The 17,637-nt window shown below is 53.0% G+C and overlaps 1 protein-coding gene across 5 annotated transcripts in view; it reads left to right on the top strand.

Moving 5' to 3' along the window:
* The window catches only part of RPH3A (rabphilin 3A), a 33,588-nt gene that overhangs the window by 2,854 nt on the left and 13,097 nt on the right, over positions 1-17,637 (top strand). For 2 of the 5 annotated variants that reach the window (XM_040608412.1, XM_040608379.1), the window contains exons 2-6: positions 6,279-6,510; positions 7,042-7,056; positions 7,877-8,020; positions 16,934-17,063; positions 17,342-17,428. In XM_040608412.1, the coding sequence (XP_040464346.1) occupies positions 6,434-6,510; positions 7,042-7,056; positions 7,877-8,020; positions 16,934-17,063; positions 17,342-17,428 (453 nt within the window). In that variant the 5' untranslated portion in view covers positions 6,279-6,433. The remainder of the gene's footprint in view (positions 1-6,278; positions 6,511-7,041; positions 7,057-7,876; positions 8,021-16,933; positions 17,064-17,341; positions 17,429-17,637) is intronic. The other 3 variants (XM_040608396.1, XM_040608388.1, XM_040608403.1) reach the window with 3 other exon arrangements.

Genomic DNA, 17,637 nt, shown 5'->3' with positions numbered 1-17,637 from the left:
TGGGGACTGTCGCTGCCTTTGGGAAGCCACCCCCAGCACTGAGCAGGACCTGCTGCCTCCGAGCACGCTGTGTGTCAGCCAGCTGGCAGGTACTTCCCAGCCTTTTCACATCGCTAAACTTCCTTCAGCTGTTGCCGCTGTTGTGGGGTAGTTGTGGGGGGTCCCTGCGCCAGCATCCCTGGTGGGGCTGGGTCATCCTGGTGGCTCTGGCCACAAATCCCGGATCGGTGTGCTGGAGCGGTGCAGCAATCTGTTGCTAAGCAGCCTTCGGAGCAGCTCTGCAGCGGCGAGAGGAGCGATGGCATTGCCAGCATTGCCATCGCTGCATTTCATAGCATCGAGTAGGCTTGGGGTGCGCTTGGACATTGCCTGGCCGGAGACCCCCAGCTCCAGCAGCCATGGGTAAGTCATAGAAATCTAGAAGTGATTCTCACCCCCCACCCCCCCCCCCATTGTCTTTCCCACAATTAATCAACGGGAGTAAATCCTTGTGACAGCATCATAACAGTGTTTAGTTTGTGAAGGAGCTGCTGGAGGAAATGTCAATGTGCTGCTTAAATAAAATTGACTGTGCGCTGCTGCTCAGCTGCCTTGGGATGGATCTTTGTCTGGATGATGACAGGGAGCTGGGAATTAAGGGGGAGGGGAAAAAAGGAATCTCTTGGCACCTTCTGTGAATTTAAAGGCGGCAGAGGCATCGGCCAAACCAAAGGCATCGGCAGTCGGGAGGGCTCCAGCCCTGGTTTAACTGGAGGGTGTTGGAGCTGGGAGAGCCCCGTGGGCTCCTGTGCTGCGTGGGGGGGATGTCCTGTGCCACTGAGCAGCGTGCCGTGCCATGCCACACTGGTCCCGTCCTGGTGTGTCATGGGGCTGGGTGGATGGGTGCTGCGGGCAGGGTGCTGCCGGGTGGGCTCCCAGGGGCAGCTGCTGGGATCAGGGCAGCAGAGGATGGCCAGGACTTTCATTGCTTTGGGTTTCTTGTATGCCTCAGATCTGTGGATCGCTGCCACCTGTGGACTGTGGTCTTCACCATCGGTGACCTGTGGGGCCATATTTAGCCTTAATTAACCCACTTGTGCCAAGCTGGCCCAGCAGGTTGCTCGGTTCCCTGTAAGGGTCTGGCATGGGGCTGAAGGATGCAATGACGCCGGGTTTGTTTTGTTGGTTCCAGGTCTTTCCCAAAAGCTGAAATTCCAGGACCCCTGGCCCTCGTGTTGCCACAGCGTGGCTGGAGGGCTCTGCACCCTGGAGTCTGATCCCACCTCATGCCATCTCACACCGGAGCAGCATTGCTGGGTGGCTGGGACATGTGGGTCCCTGTGGAAGCATGGGCAGTGGGTGCTGCCGTGGCTGTGGGTCACTCTGTGCTACACCTGGAGTCATGGGGTGGCTGTCCTGCTGTCCCAGCCCCTCTCCGGCTGTCTGGGTGGGGGTCCAGGCCAAGCAGCTTTGGTTTGACATGTAGGTGTGTTTCTGCCAGCTGAGGTCTACCTCTGTTCTGCCTTATTTTTTTTTTTAAGGAAAATCTTGAATGTGGGCTGTTTCCTGAAGCACCATCCGTAAAGCGGCTTGCCCAGTTTTGCCTGAACTTTCTAAAATGATTTGCATGTGAGATGAGACAAAGCGTGGATGTTGGCTGCCTGGGGGATGTTGAGATTCGAGGGACCAAAACTCCTTCCGGCAAAACTGGGCTGCCTTCCTGCCCCTCTCTCTGATCCGCTGATTGTATAGCAGCGTTACACAGCTGCCTCGGCAGATATTTTGGGGCTATTTACACCTTCCCCCGCCTCTGTAGGTAAATCCAGTAGTACCAAATCCTGACTGGCCTGAAGGGAATGAGCACCCTGCTGTCTGCTGGGCCAGCTCTCTGGGGCCCCTATAGCCATATGTACACCATAGGGATACTGTGGTGTGTATGTGGCTCCTGTGCTGGGCAAACTCTTTTTTTCCTGGGAAAGGAAAGAAGAATGTTGGGAGATGCTTGGGGCAGAGCCAGACGTGGGGTGCACAGTGTCTGTACCAGGTGTCCGGTGGGGAGTCAGGGTATCCTGTGGTTTGCACAGCTCTCCTGTGTGCCAGGCACCAGCCCTGGTGCTGAGCCATGGAGGAGGGCAGGATCTGGCCCTGATGGACTTGTGGTGACAAATGTCACCACTAGCTGGGAGAGAGTTCCAGCTGAAAATGGTGTTTGGGGATGTGTGTGCATGCTGGGTGGGGAGGCACGGTACCCATCCTGGGGCTGCCGGTGCATCCCCCCTCCTGCATTTTCTCTTCCCATCACTCAGCTGGAGGGTCCCACTGGGTCCTTGTCACCCGAAAATATGCATCCCCTTCTCCCTGGGCATGGGGCTGGGGAAGCCTGTCAGGAAATTGGGTGCTCATTCCCTACTTTTCCCTCCCTAGCTCCACCGCCCCGCTGCAGAGCGTAAGCCAGCTCCCATGGCCAGGCTGGCCTTGCAGCTGGCATGAAAACTCCATCAGCCTGATGGAGGATGGTGTTTGGATCTGCTCGAGTTCAAAACCTCCTGTTTGGTGTTGACACACAGAAATAATCTCTCACTTGGCATCCGAGCAGCAGTTTGGGTTATTTGTTTGGGGTCTAGCTACTGGTGGTGAATAACAAGCTGCTGCCAATGCTCTGCAAGTGTGTTTCTCCGAGTGAATGGTCGGGCTCTAAAACCTGCTCTTTCAAACCAGATTAATCGCATTAGGCTTTGTCAATGCAAAAATTACCTCATCATTGGCACTGGCAGGTGGTGTAGAGCAGCAGACTTATTCAATATTTAAGAAAGCTGCATTGCAGAGCTGAGAAGGCTGGAGAAATAGGTTGCCTGTGTCAGTGTCTTTGCTGGCGGAGATGATCTCTGCAGGCACCGCCAAGTGTAAGATGTTGAGCTCACCATAAAAAACCTGATTATTGTGCTGGGAGTCTTTAAAATACTGACTTTTTTCCTGTTTTCTACCCTGGTATGTTCTTTCCAGATGGCTAAACCAGCGTGTTTGGGTAGCCCTGTAATGGTCTCTCCTTGCAGATGCCCGGTGGGTGGTGGCTCCGGGTTCCTCCTGGTGCCCATGGGGCAGGATGGGCTCGTGCTATGGGGCTCCTGCTGCCTTTCCCTGCCTGCCCAGGGCTGCTGGAGGGTGAGGGGGACCTGATGCTGCGTCTGCCAGACTTTGGGTGCTGGCAATGGGGCTGTGAATCGGCACCTCTCGGCTTGGAGCAAGCGGCGGCTGCGCACGGGACGACAGCGCCGGCGGCTTGGGGAGAGGCAGAGTGATTCATGGAAGGCATTCAATCCCTTTTTTATTAAGGCATGATCAAATTCATGAGCTCCGTCATACAGAAGTAATGGAGCGGTGTGATTAGAGTCATGTGGCTCTTCCTTAAGGCCAGAAATTAAGACCTTGCTTCTATTCCTGGCTCTGCTTGGGATGCGCCGCGTTCACGCCAGTGGGAGCTGCCGCCTCGCTCCTCCTGACCTCCACCTGCCATCGGAGAACCTTGAGCAGCCGGCACAGCGTGGGGATAAGGGCTCCTCGCATCCCCACTGGCGGCAGCCCTGGGGGGAGCAGGTCACGCGACCCTCTGGGCACAGCCAAGCCTCAGAAGGGCTTGGCATCCTCCTAGGATGGGATATTTCCATTTCATTAACTAAATGCTGCTGCATCCCATCGATTATGACTTGGATTGCCACATCCTTCTGCTTGCGAGCAAGGATTTGGTGGGGGGAAAAAGCCACCGTAAGCTGTTATTTTGTTCTTTACTGTGCACTAAAAATGTAGAACCAAGCATTTAGGACAAGCGAGAGTAGCTGCTGGAAGAAACGCAAAGTAGATCTTCAAAATCTATTATTTATAGGCTTGGGAAGGCTTGTGTATTCCTCCAGGAGCTGTCCCCGGGCTCTTCTCCATCCGCAACAAAGTGAAACACCTGCGGCCTCTCTATTATTAGCAGAAAGTTCTAGTTGGCGGAAGTTTTCCTCCCCGCTGGCTGATGTGCTGGTGAGCGCCCTACACTCTTCGCTCGGAAAAAAACAGGGATTTTCCCTTATTTGTGGAGCCGGGGCAGCTGCTCCTGCTCTGCGTGACCTTGGGAGAGCCCCTTATCCACACGCATCTCCCCAGAAGTGTCTGCTGGCAGCATGGTGCTGCTCCTCCTCCCTGGGTACCCCATGAAATCTGCACCCAGCCCCGCGAGCCCCCCTGCTCCCAGCCGCAGCCGGACCCTGCAGCCCCCGCAGGAGTTTGGTGCTGCAGTGCAGATTGTGGAGGTGACGGTGGGGACTTCAGTGAACAATTTGCTTATTTAACTGACCTTGTCAACCAGAGCCCTCTGGTTTGGCACAGGAATAGTTGCTGTATGGAGCCAGCAGAGTACTAATTACCCTGTGTGCTTCACTTTTTTTTGTGTGTGTACGTATGTATTTTTGGAAGTTATTAGTGAAGTAAAGGTGAGTCTCAAAACCTCGGCCAGCCCTTCAGAGAATGATGGAGAAACCCTTGCAATATTGCAGAGAAGATAGTGTAGGATGGGAATTATATTTTTCCCACTTTCTAGGAAAGTTATGCTTTTTTTTCATTGCTTGGAGTCTGGGATTTCAGTGGGGCAGTTTTACAAGCTGCCGTTTTCCATCTTCTCCCCAGGATAAACTCCCCGGTGCCCCCGTTGGAGTTTTGCTGAGAGCTGGAGCTGCTCTGTGCCCTGTAAAGGTGGATTTGCTGGGTTTGAGCTGAGCTCTGGATTCACTGGAACCTGCTGGCAGCTCTGGCTTCAGTGCTGGGATCCAGCTGGATGTGGGTGGCTGAGTGGTCCCTTCCACCCAGGGAGGGATCTGGGGCAGCATCTTCCCAGGGCAGCAGGTTTGGGAGGATGAATGGCCCCGGGGCTGGGAGCAGCTTTGTTGCCCGTGGGCCAGGCTCTGCAGAGGGGTTTGGGTTTTTGTGGGGTTTATTTTTTTTTTAAGTTCTGCTGCAGGAGGAGGAAGCAATTCAAATGCAGGTGCTGTGAGCGATGCAGGCATGAGGCTGCTGCTGCAGGGGGATCCCAGCGGGTACCCCACGCCAGCTCCATGGGGAAGATGGGCAGGGGGAAATCCCATGTGTGGGAAGCATTTGAGCTAACAAAAACTTTCCCCATCAGCAGGAGGCTCTAACGAAGGGGTGATCTGTATCCTCCTCAATGCCTTGTGCTCTAGTCAGCGCTGCAGCAAAGCCAAGCCTCTGTGGACGGATTGCCTCTTCTCTTTTATTTTCACCTTAATGGCTGTAAAGGGATGCTCAACCTGAGCTTCTCCCTTTGCAAGTCATATCTTGTGGGCAATGTCATCTGTGGACCCGCAAGCTGCGCTTCCTGCTCTTGGGGACCATCCTGAGAGTGGTCCAGGTGTGACAGTGACTCATGGTGTAGAGGCAGCATCTCCCTGCACCCCACAGGCGGTGCTGGGGTGAGTGGCTGCACAGGAGGATGGATCCTGTCCTGCCTTTGACTGGGGACACTGCTCAGCCTGCGGTGTTCACCCTGTGTAAAAACACCGGTTTCCTCCAGAAAAGGCGATGGGATGGCTGGATCCATCCCTGTGTTGTGGGTGATGCTGGGTGTCAGCTTGGGCTTTGCTGCCCAGTCTCTGTCCCCATGCAGTGAGTAGGGGTGGTGGAGTAAAAACACCTCCAGAAAATGGGAATAAACTAGCACTCAGGCTCTGAATTTTACATCAGTTTGTTTTTTAATAAAAGCAATCTGTTTTGCTGAAAGAAGAAAGGTCTGAAGAGGTCCGTTTCTTGATTAATCTTTTGTAGATGGGTAGACAGAGTATTGTGTTTGGCTCCTGTTATGTCGTCCTTCAACGCCTCTCCCAGTTTCATTTTGCAAAAACTTTATTAAACAAAAATGAAAATAGAGGAGTTTTGTTCCAGAGGAAATGTGGTTTGGGGGGAGGATAGCGAGACATGCTGGGTTATGGGGAGGAAGTTTCCTAGTTTGTAGATCTTTCTCTGAAATGGAAACTTCCTCTTCCCTCCTAGCTCTGAAGCCTCATAATTAATGTGAGGTCGGGTATCTCATTAATTACATCCACGCCGAGTGCGGCTGCATTGCCCTCCTGGGAGGGTGGTGGTTGTAGGCTCCTGTGTCTTGTGTGCAATATCAAGACAGAATGAAGTGACATTCCTGTTCCTCTCCCAGCTCCCACTCCTCTTAATGCCAAAAATGACGCCCTGCCTGGTATGATTTTTGGGTTTTTTTGCTTGTGTTTTTTTTTTTTTTTTAATCTTCCTTCCAGCCTGACTGAAAGCACTGGGTTACCTCCATCAGCATCACTGTGATCTGGCAGCGGAGCAAAGTGATTGACATCCCCTGTGTGCCGAGTCAGCACCTGTCGGCGGAGCACCAGTGTGCCTGCGCTCGTGTGTCCCCCCGTCCCCTCAGCAGCCAGCGATGACTGACGCGGTGGTGGGTGGCAGCTCTGACCGGTGGATGTGCCCCAGTGACAGGACCATGTCCCTCCGGGCCAGGTGAGAGGAGGCGGCTGGGGGCTGTGGGAGGAATAAGAGCCACCGGGGCTGGGAGGTGATGTGGGTACAGCCACCCCGGTTCTTCCTCTGGGGACATTGGGAACTGGGTTTGTGCCGGTTGGATGGGGTTGTGCTGTCCTGTTGCCACCTGAGAAGGTGGTAGGGACAGACCCATGGGTGCGCACGCACCCCAGTGCCACCGAGGAACCCTGTCCATCTGCCCTGACACCCTCTGACACGGCGCTGTGCTGCATCCCACCACACGGCAGATCCCGGCTGGCTGGGTGGTGGCAGCACCCGTGGGTGGCTGCTTGTTTTGGGTGCCTGGGCGATGCAGGGGCTGGGTGAAGTTCGTGTTTGGAGCTCGATGCTCCGCGCTGCCTTGGAGGAGTGCCAGGCGTCCATGGAGAGGGACATGCCATTGGGGACAGTTGTCCCTGAGGCAGGGAGAGCACTGACTGCCTGGGCTGAGCTGTCCTCATCCCTTCTCTCACCTAATCCTTGTTCCCTCTCTTTCCCTGTGCCTCCCAGCAGCGAGAAGGAGCAGTAAGTATCTCGCATGCTTTTTTTTGCCCTATTGCTCTTGACTTGCTACTGTGACAGTCTTGAGAGAATGGGAAAAGCCTTGCTCTGGATGCAAGGAAAAAAGTAATTAAGTTTGGGAAGTGTTGCACAGGGTTTTAATGAACTTAAGGTTTAAGACTGTGCAGGTCTGCTCAGCCCAGGGGAAAAGACCCAGGAAAGGTCTTTAGATGAGCAGAAAAATGAGGGGGGGGAGGAGTGTTTGCCTTTTGCATCCTTCGTTAGCGTTGCCCCTCTGCCACCTGCTAATTTACAAGGCTGAGTGGCAGACGTTACCGTGTCACCAGGTTAAAGCTGCCTGATGCCCAGGCTGTGCTCACTGTGTGAAAGGATCTTTGGAAATGATGTTAGGAGAGGAAAAACTCCCATGTTTGCTAAAATGTACCCCAAAAAAACCCCATTCCTGTGGCCACAGCCCCGGTACCACAGCTTGCTGGCAAAGCCTGTGTTACACGGTGGAGAGCAGGGTGCCAAATTAACTGTGTCTGTTGATGCTGAAGATGGAAATAATGAGAATATTTTTGAAAAGCAGAGTTGTTTTTTCTATGAAACAAGTGTTTCCATATGACACACACCCACCCCAAATGGAAGAAAGAGCTTGCACCCAGCGGGTGGGGGAGGTTTGCAGGCTTCCTGTGAGAAGAGAGCTTGGAGGATGGGGTGGTATCGTACCCCTTCCTCCTTGGCTTGGGAATTGGTGCCTGGCGGTTGCCCACGCACACGTGTGGTTGCACATGCACACGTGTGATCTGTGGACGAAGCCCTGGCCACCCTCTCCCCACAGGCTCCCCGCCGGCTGGGCAGCACGGGGCGGCCAGCCCGAGCGGCAGCGCAAGAGCGAGGAGCTGACGGATGAGGAGAAGGAGATCATCAACCGAGTCATCGCCCGGGCCGAGAAGATGGAGGAGATGGAGCAGGAGCGCATCGGGTAAGGTGGCGGTGGTGGTGGCACTGGCACTGCCGTGCTGGCGGGGACAGGAGGGACCCCCAGCCTTGCCGGTGCCCGCGGGGGAAAGCGCTGGCTTGGCTGCTTTCCTGGCCAGCAGCTACTGCACTGCAGTGTTTCTCCTGAAAGGGAGCCTGCGGGGGATCTTTTTGAGCTGGCGTTGGTCCTTGGCCAGGAGGAACCTGTGAGCAGGGGAGGGAGCTGCTCCGTGTGCCGCTGCTGCTTGGTGTGCCGCTGTGTTCTGGACCAAGAATTTACAGCCTCGTTGATCCCCTCTGCTTCCAGTCTAGAAGGGATCATTAATAACATCTCATTTCATAAAGCTGCTTGCCCGGTCCAGAACCCAAGCAGCCATGAGCACGAGCAAAGCCACAGCTCACCGAAAGTTGTTTTGTCTTGTTTTGAGAACACAGATGGATTCATCGCCCCTTCCATCCGTGTGTCCCAGTGGTTAATCCCTCCTGAACAGGGCTGAGTGATGCCCAGCCCCCGGGCTGGCCCTGCGTTGGGACCAGCTCCTGGGGAGGGCTGGCACTGCCCCAGCTGCATCCATAGTGGGGTACCCATGATTGATGGGGGGTGCTGGGGGCATCCCTGGTGCCGATGCACCCAGCGTGGAGCAGAGGGTGAGAAGTGCCTGCCTTTACTGCATTTCTGCCCTGCCTGGGCAAACGTGCCAGGTGAAATACTGCTAATCATTAGGTATTGACTTGGGCTGCTGGGGATGGTTTTCCAGAGGGGATCCCCATAATCCTGTTTGTCAGGCATCGTGCCTTTTCATTACAGAGGAGCATTTTATTCTTGCTGAGCTTAAGCATTGACTACTCCCCCCCCCCCTCCCCCCCCGCCCTGTCTTCTGGCAGGAAATACACTCAAAGCCAGGCAGAACCAGGGTCTCTGCTCCCCTGCAGAACGTCAAAGCCCCTCTCATAGCTCAGGGATGACTTTTGCTCAGCAAACAGGCGTGGGGCCCTGAAGGGCAGCTGCTCAGTGAGATGCAGAGAGCTCCTGCCTGTGCCCGCAAAGCCTCATGCCACAGCCCGAGCTTTAATCCATCAACCCGGCTACTTAATAACCCTTAAATATTGAGTGTGCGTTTGCAGTGCGGGTCACAGGGTGCTCCGGCTGCAGCAGACAGTCTCCCTTGGTGGCTGCAGCACGTGGCCTCATAAGTCGTGGGTTTATTTCCTCGTTTGTGGAAAGACTTTGTTAAGAGCGGGTCTGTGAGCAGCTTAGGCAGGTATTGCCCGGCCAGTGGTGTTTGTGCTGCCCGGGCTCAGCATGTGCCCCACGGATATGGGCACAGGGTGCTCCTCGGCTGACGTCGCCCCGTGTGACAAAGTGGCATGCTTCCCTCTCCCAGCTTTCTGGTGGAAACCAGGTGAAAGTAGCTATGAATGGTGGTGATTCATTCCCTGAAAGCGCCTACAAGCAGTGTTTCCCTGGCTTTGCCCATCTGCAGCCCAGTAGGAATTACTCTCAAACGTGATGCTTTTTGGATTATGCTTCAATTGGCTTTAGCAGTGCGGGAGAGTTGGGGTTTTTTTTTTTGTCTTTTGTGTTGTTTTGTTGGTGGTTTTTTTCCATTGTGCATTCCTGCAGCTGTTCGCAAACCTGCAGCAACTCTCCCTTTTCCCTCCGTTAGCCGAGCCGGAGGAGGTTTCCTCATCCTCATTCATGAAAAAGCCAAGCAGAGGACTTGGTGCCGTACTCGGAGTAGAGGGGGGGAAGGCTGGCGGATGTGCAGTCACAGCTGATTTGCCTCCTGCGCGTAGGCGTAGCAGGAGCCTTGCCAACTCCTTTGTGTTTGTTGGCTTGCACAACAAGAGCTGTAGGATGTGCAGCTACAGAAATATGGGACAGCGTCTATATCAGTCTCGTACAGAATCGCCTGTTCAGGAGCTGCTCGGACATTATCCAGGATAGTTCCTTCTATTATAAAATAATCCGGGTTTGCCAGGCTGGCCTCTAACAGGGATGCAGCGGCTGTGACAGCGTCTCTTGCTCGGACAGGCTGCCCTGGGGAGGTGTGCCTGGAAAGCCCGATTTTCTGGGATTATCTATTCCTGCAAGGGAGGGGAAAAAAGAAGCAAAATCCATGAAAAACCTGGTTTAGGTTAATATATGGAATATCTGTGAAGTGAAAGTGCCTTCTAAAGGAGCAACATGTGGTAAATACTTGAGGTCATCTTAATAAGTGGATGTGTTTGCTCTTTAGATACAATACTTGAGCAATCACGAAGCCTACAGCTGGGTGCTGGCTACAAATGATCCTCCTCGTGCCTTGAAGTCCTTCCTGACTTAGTGCCATCCATCTCCTGCCCTCTCGTGTCCCCTCTCCTGTACTCACCATCCCACAGGCCCCTTACCTTGTCCAGCCAGGGCAGGGTGGGAACAGATCGATGCTGCTTGTTGAGAAGATGTTTGTGGAATCAGACTTCATGTCAAACCCAGCTCAAATTAGTCTAGCGAAAGAGTATTTTTAGCACCAGGGGTGGATGGAGGCCTGCGGGATGTGTGATCTGGATGCTGATGAGGATTGTAGGACACAGACACTTTGGCGTGTGGGTTTTTTTTTGTTGGTTTCTTTTTTTTTTTTTTTTTTTGGCTGGGTCATTGTCTCATAGCACAGAGAAGGATAACAGGAGCTGAAATCATCTTAAACAGTGATACAGCGAATGCGTGTCAGGCTTGAGTTGATGAAGGACTTTACAACTGCCTGGGGATTAGGACAATCCCTTGGGCCAATTTAGGGGCACAGGGGCTGAAAGCCGGAGGGCAGAGCAGGGCTGCAGCAGGGATGGATCCGTTCTCCTCCCTTCTCCCTCCCTGCTTGGCCTGGGCTTGTGCCTGGGGGGTTGCTGGGGCAGCTCTGTGCTAGCTCTGTCGGTGGCGATGCTCTGGCTGCAGTCGTGAGGATCCTGTTCCTCCCAGCTGATGCCGGAGCACCTGCAGGCACTAATTAACTCTGTTATGCACCTATAATTGGGTGTCATCAATAACCCACCGAGTCTGCTCCACTGCCTAATGAGGTCCATCGTGCTCTCAGCATCGAAGGAAATATTTTAAATCATCCAAAGTTAGAAATTTCTGTTTCTGGAGAGAGCCTTGCGGCGCGGAGCCGGTTGTCCCAGGGGTGACATGACGCATCACTCCTGCATCTGGCCATGCCCCTGCCCAGCTGCAGCTACTCCCTTCCCTCCAGTCCCCCCTGAAAGTACGATGGTATGACAGTCTCCCTACGGGCCACAGCCTCTCACCTTTCCTCAGAGAGGACCAGCTATCAAACAGGATTGCATTTTAATTTGGCTGCTTATTGCTGGGATGACACGTGCATAATGCTGGAGCAGATGGTTTAAGTCACAGGGGATTAAGTCATTAACCTCGGTGGCCGGCAGCAGAGATGCTCTCTGGGGACCACAGTCTCGTATTTTCTTTCTCGTCTTCAGACAACACAAAAATAAAAATTGGGGCCAGGAAGGGCAGGGTTTCTGCTGGAGGCAGACAGAAATGTCTCCTGAGATGCCAGCTTCTAGAACAGATGAGGTTAATTCATGGCCAGAAGGCTGCTCATGTGCTTCTTGAATTTTTGTGTGGTTTTGGTGTCCATTCCTCACCCCACCCTCCCCCCCCCCAAAAAAAAAAATAATCCCACCCTCTTCTCATTTCTGAGACTGGGATGAGCCTGCAAAATACCAACCCTCCTTTAACACATTATCGGAGGCATCAAGGACCTGGAGTGATGCACTAGCATGAAGTGGGATACTTCAGGATGCATGAATCCCCGTAGCCTCCTTGAGCATCTTCCATCGATGGTGAGGGCTCTCAGCAGAGGATGAGCTTTGAAAGTCAACCTGTAAAAGCTCAAATGATGCTTTACTTTGATTTACCTGTGCACTTGTAAGGGAAGAAAAATGCTTCTCATTTTTCATCCTGGTTTTCATTACGTTTTATCTGTAGCTTGGCTTCTTTTCTTCTCTCTTTTATACCATTAAAATTAGCCCTCATTTAATATTCAGCCCTTTAAGGCACATGATTTCCCCGTGGAGCCAAGTCAGGGCTTAATTCTGGAGGCACTTTGTGACCTCCTTTGTGTTTTACTTAGTTTTTTTGCCACGTAAGTGATGGCTGAGTCTCTTCCCGCATGGGGCTGGGGAGCATCTGGCTTGTGATGTCCCGGATCAGATCCTTCCTCGCAGGTCAGGTCCTTCTCCCACCCTGGTGCAGCAGTTCAGTCTGCTGCATTAAATGTCCTCCCCGACGTGATTTAAAACCCATTAGGCGCATCTTTAGCCATTCATTTCTGCAGAGTGGCGATGAATATTTAAACACAACGCGCTCTTGCGTGCTTGCCCCGCTGTTAAGTCTTGTTTCCTGAGATCCTCAGTACTTAACGCCAGGGACTCTCCGTGTCCCTCTCTGCATCACTCTGGTCCTAGCACAAGAGCAAATGCCAATGCTGTAGCGCTGCGAGTGCCTGTGCTACCCAGGCTTCAGCCCAGCCTGAGGTGGTCCCTCAGCCTTCGCTGCATCCCTGTGGGACCCTCTGCATGCCTAAAATCATGGGAGATGTTTTCAGGTCTTCCTGCAAATGCCAGACCTTCCCCTGCCTGTGCCAGGTCTTCTGGGTAGGGGAGGTCTCCTACCAGCCCCAGGGCTGCTCACCTTCCTTTCCCAAACCGTATTTATGGGGCCAGGCAGATGCTATATTATCAGGGGACTGTTCTATTGCTTTTATCATCTCAGGTGCATGGTAAGCATTTCAGATACAGTGTATCACCCAGTTCTTATATCTCGCTCCCATCAGTGACTAACACGTATTTCTTTGGCAGATGACGGATGCTCTCCCTCCCTGCAGGGCTGTCTCTGGGAGCAGCGATGCTCCCAGGCGCTGGGCTTGGCCAGCTCCCTGCCACTGGCTTTAATTATTTCTATCTTGATTTTTTTCCCCCCCTAATTATAACAATTCGAGGCATATTTCCTGCTCTTTGAAGTTAGTCTTACAGAGGCCAGAGGGATGGGCGCTTTGAAGTGCACATCATGGTAAGGAAGATGTTGCTGTCATCCTAGAGAGCGCAAGGGATGGCGATGAGGTGGATGGCTATTTTATGTGCAATAAAAATGAGGAACAAACAATATATAGGGGAGAGGGAGCGAAAAGGTTTTGGGAAGGCAGAAAGCTTGTTCCTGGCTGCTACCTGGGGTAGAGCAGAGCATCCTTCTGGTTAGCAGCGGGAGACCAGCCCATGCATGGGGCTTCGGCATGTGTGTGGGGTGGTGCTGGATGGAGTCAAACAGAAACCTGGGCTTTTTGCTCCCAGTTATCACCTTAATCGGGAGCTTCCCAGCCCACGGGTTTTGGTGCAATACCCCCTTTCCCAGGTCCTGCCCTCTTTCTGCCAAGTTCACGCCAGGACTTAAATTTTAACTTTTTATACAGTCCTTTTGGGGTTTGAATCAGGAAAAAAAGCCCACTTTCTCTGGCTTGAATGGATGTTTTAATTAGGCAAATGTCCTTCTTTTGAAACCGGTGCCACAGGTGTGTGTACTGACTGCTGAAGCTCTTCCACTGGTTTAAAAAAAAAAGTCTCTTAAGGAGCTGCTTCTGGTAAATGAGAGACTAGGAAAGATTTTGCAGCTAAATAATGAATCTCTTGAAATGCAAAGGCTTTTTTTCTTTATTTTTTTTTCCTTTTGATTGTGCCATTTGTTCTAGTTTCTATAATAAGTTTGTTTGGGCTTGCAGATTTCCAACTGGAAGCTGCTTCTCTTGGAGCAGAGCTCCTGCAGCACAGCGGGGGCGGGGGGAAATTGCAGAAGATCTGGGGCTTGTACATGTGCTTTGCTGCCAGGAAAATAAAAGTTTTTGCCCCAGGAATGTTTTCCCTGTTGAGGTGAGAGCAATATGCTGCGACAGAAGCTGGACGCTGTTGGTTATTTGCTGCTGGGGGTTCTTTATGCAGACCCTGCGTGGCATGTGGTGGGACGTGGGCTGGGAACAACCATGGTGTGATTCATTTCATTTAAATAAGAAATGTTTGAGAAACAGCCAGTTTCCAGGTTTTAATTGGAATACTGCTGGTTGCTGGCCGGATGTTTATGGGATGATGCAGCTCTCTTGATATCACTGGGACCTCCGTGTTTGCAGCAGGGCGGATGGGCTGCGGAGCTTGGGAAGGCACCAAGGGCGTATGGTGGCTCTAGCAACTGACTTATTCTGTCAGAAGAAATCACCTATGGATCATCTGCAAAGCACTGAGCAGGTGCTGAAGGGCAAGGATCAGACAGTGGCATCCCTCGGGAATAACGCTGGAACAGGGAGTTAGGCTAGCAGATAGCTTCCCCGTTAAGAGTGAGGTGGAAAGGCATTAAAGGGCTGTGGTCTGAGGATGTTCTTTTTCGACAAAAGGATGAGAAGAAGACTTGCTCTATTTAGAGAGCCCGTGGTCATGTCGCTGCTGAAACTTCAGGTGGCGAAGACAGAAGGGACTTGCAAGCTCACCCATCTGCTGTCTGGTGACATTGTAGCTGTGAAAATAGTGATTTCCCCCGACGGCTGGCTCTGCCTGGCTCCCCTAGCTGCCCAGCCAGCTTTCCTGTCTGGAAACGGGCTGCAGGCTTGTTAATAACTGTCAGGAGGCACCTCCACATCGGCAGCCCTGAGGATGCTGGAGCCCCCCCAGGGAGATCAGCCCCTGCGTGGGGAGGAGTGGGGGAATTCTCCAGCAGGTTTTGGCATGGCTGATGTCTTGCACCTAAATGAGATGTTGTAATAACATGGCTTTGGTTGGATAACGTACGCTGAGTCATGGAGCTGCGTCCTGCCTTTGGGCTTGACTCAGTGCCTGACCAAGGGCTTCGAGATGCTCTTGTTGACTACAGTGAGTTTCCAACAGAGTATACGATGCATTGTAATAAGTTGCATGTTTCGAGATGCTTTATTTTTATTTTTCTTTCCCCTCTTGCTGCTATTCCCTTATCAAGCACCCGTGTACAATAACACCGTTGCTTTTCCATGCGCAGTCCATGGGACACTGGCCGTCCGGCGAGCAGCTGGAGACCAGCCGCCCCCGATGTAGTGGGGAGCTCATATATTGTTTATGAGCAATTCAGAGGTGCTGGCAGCGGAGCCGCCATAAATCTGAAGCTGTCATCAGCCATGTAGGAAAATGTCTTTTAAACGTCGGGTGGTTTTTACAACGTGCCGTGTTAGTGGCTCTGTCAGATCTGGGTCAGGCTGCCGTGGGAGCGGATGGCAGCCCTGCGGGCGAGGGGGCTGCTGCTCTCTCTGGTGGGCTTGGGTCTTCTCCTTCCCTTCTTCATTCCTTCTCCTTCCTCACTGAAAGGCATAAATAATGCATCCTTTCTCCCTTCTAGTACTATTTTTAGGGCCAGGATTCTGGGTTAACTGAGCATACAGCTCGCCGCCAGCTCTCGGGTGCTTGGCAGGCAGCTCGCTCTTGCTCCTGCTTTACAAACTGCTTTTGCCGCTGCTGGTTTTTCAGAAGTTGCTTAGCTGTGGAGGGGTTTTTTTGTGGCTTTTTGTTTGTTGGTTTGTTGTTTGTTTTTTTTTTTACCTTTGCAAGAAACAGATGTGCTTTTATAGCCTGCTCTCCAGTGGGCTTTTTGCATTTCACTCAAAGGGCTAAGCATTTCCATAAAGTAAATTATATGCAATATTTTTCCTTAGAAAATGAGAAAATTAATTCGCTCAGTCCTCCTGCCAGAGCTCTTGAAGATCTCCTTTTGCAGCTCTTCACTGAGCAGTCACTGGGACTGGGTGGAAATCTTTCTGTGTGGGGGGAAAAAGCCGCTTCCCTGATGCTGAAGCACTTTGTGCGAAGGCGCTGGCTCTGATGGATTTTATGCATGTGCGTATGCGGGCACTGGGGCTGGTATCTGCTCTCTGGCAGTGCCAGTGGAAGTTAATAGTCATGCATTACAAAGCTATAGGGGAATGTAATACTCTGACATATCCCCTGGGATGTGTCTTTTCCCCTGGTTGCGTTCCTGTAGCTGGAAGAGGAGAGGCTCTGCTGGAAGCTGCACTAGGAAAAGGAGCAGCTGGATCAGAGGGCTGGAGCCCCTCTCCCACCAGGACAGGCTGAGAGCTGGGCTTGTTCAGCCAGGAGAAGGGGCAGCTCCAGGGAGACCTTACGGTGGTACTTTGGCAGTTGTAAGACAGGTGGGGACAGACTTTTTAGTAGGTCCTGTAGTGCTAGGACAAGGGGAGGTGGTCTTAAACTAGAAGAGGGCAGATTTAGATCAGATATTCGGAAGAAATTCTTTACTGTGAGGGTGGTGGGACACTGGCACAGGCTGCCCAGCGCAGCTGTGGGTGCCCCATCCCTGGCAGTGCCCAAGGCCAGGCTGGACGGGGCTGGGAGCAACCTGGGCTGGTGGAAGGTGTCCCTGCCCATGGCAGAGTGTTGGAGTGAGATCATATAATCATTTAGGTTGAAAAAAACCTTTTAGATCATCAAGTCCAACCGTTAACCCGGCACTGCCAAGTCCATCACTAACCCCTGTCCCCAAGCACTGCAGCTACGTGTTTTTTTAAACACTCCCAGGGATGGTGACTCCACCACCTCCCTGGGCAGCCTGTGCCAATGCTTGACCAGCCTTTGGGTGAAGAAATTTTTCCTAATATTAAATCTAAACCTTCTGTGGTGCAACTTGAGGCTGTTTCCTCTTGTTCTGTCACTTGTTACCTGGGAGAAGAACTTGACCCCCACCTCACTACAACCTCCTTTCAGGCAGATGATCTTTAGGGCCACTTCCAACCCAAACCATTCAATGATTCAATAATCAAACAGCAGCCATCCTTGGGAGTGGGAACCCCACGTCCTGGCCACGTGGTGCCTTTCCTGACAGCCCTCGTCCCCTTTCTGCCAGGCGACTCATGACCCGGCTGGAGGACATGCGCCGGAGCGTGCTGGGGGATGGGGTGAACCGCTGCATCCTCTGCGGGGAGCAGTTGGGGCCACGGGGATCTGCCTGCGTCGTCTGCGAGGACTGCAAGAAGGTGAGGCACCTCCCCGTGCCCCACCGCTGGGTGAGCCCCCCGAGACCCACACAGCTTGCTCCCTGGTGCAAAAAGGGGCACCTTGGTCCTTCGGTGCATCCTGAATTGCTTGGCATTCCTCCGCACGAGGGGGCATCCCTGGGGGGGGGGTCTGCAATCATTAATGTTTGTACCGGGAGGGCTCTTGTTAACCAGCTCTCCTTAAGGTGCTGGTGTAGTAGGAGCTTTTGGTGGCCACGGCTCCCCCACCGTCACCCAGCGCTTTCCTTTCTCTGCAGAACGTCTGCACCAAGTGTGGGGTGGAGACCACCAACAGCCGGCCCCATGCCATCTGGCTCTGCAAGATCTGCAGCGAGCAGCGGGAGGTGAGTGGGGCAGCCCCCGTGCTTCCCCTGCCCTGGGGGTTTTACGGGAGTAGGGATGCGGTCCCTGCCCTTGGTTTCACCCTGTGCACTGTCCCCATGCCAGAGCTCTGAGGTGGGACCAGCTGCAGACTGGGGGATGCTCCCAGGGACTTTCAGCTTTGTCTTCTGACGCTGCTAAACCTGGCCCAGCTATCAGAGCCTGGTTCTTA

The sequence above is a fragment of the Falco naumanni genome, chromosome 1, assembly GCF_017639655.2.
Source record: "Falco naumanni isolate bFalNau1 chromosome 1, bFalNau1.pat, whole genome shotgun sequence".
Classification (NCBI taxonomy): domain Eukaryota; kingdom Metazoa; phylum Chordata; class Aves; order Falconiformes; family Falconidae; genus Falco; species Falco naumanni.
Note: the sequence above shows the minus strand (reverse complement) of the source record. Positions and strands in the feature narration are given on the sequence as shown.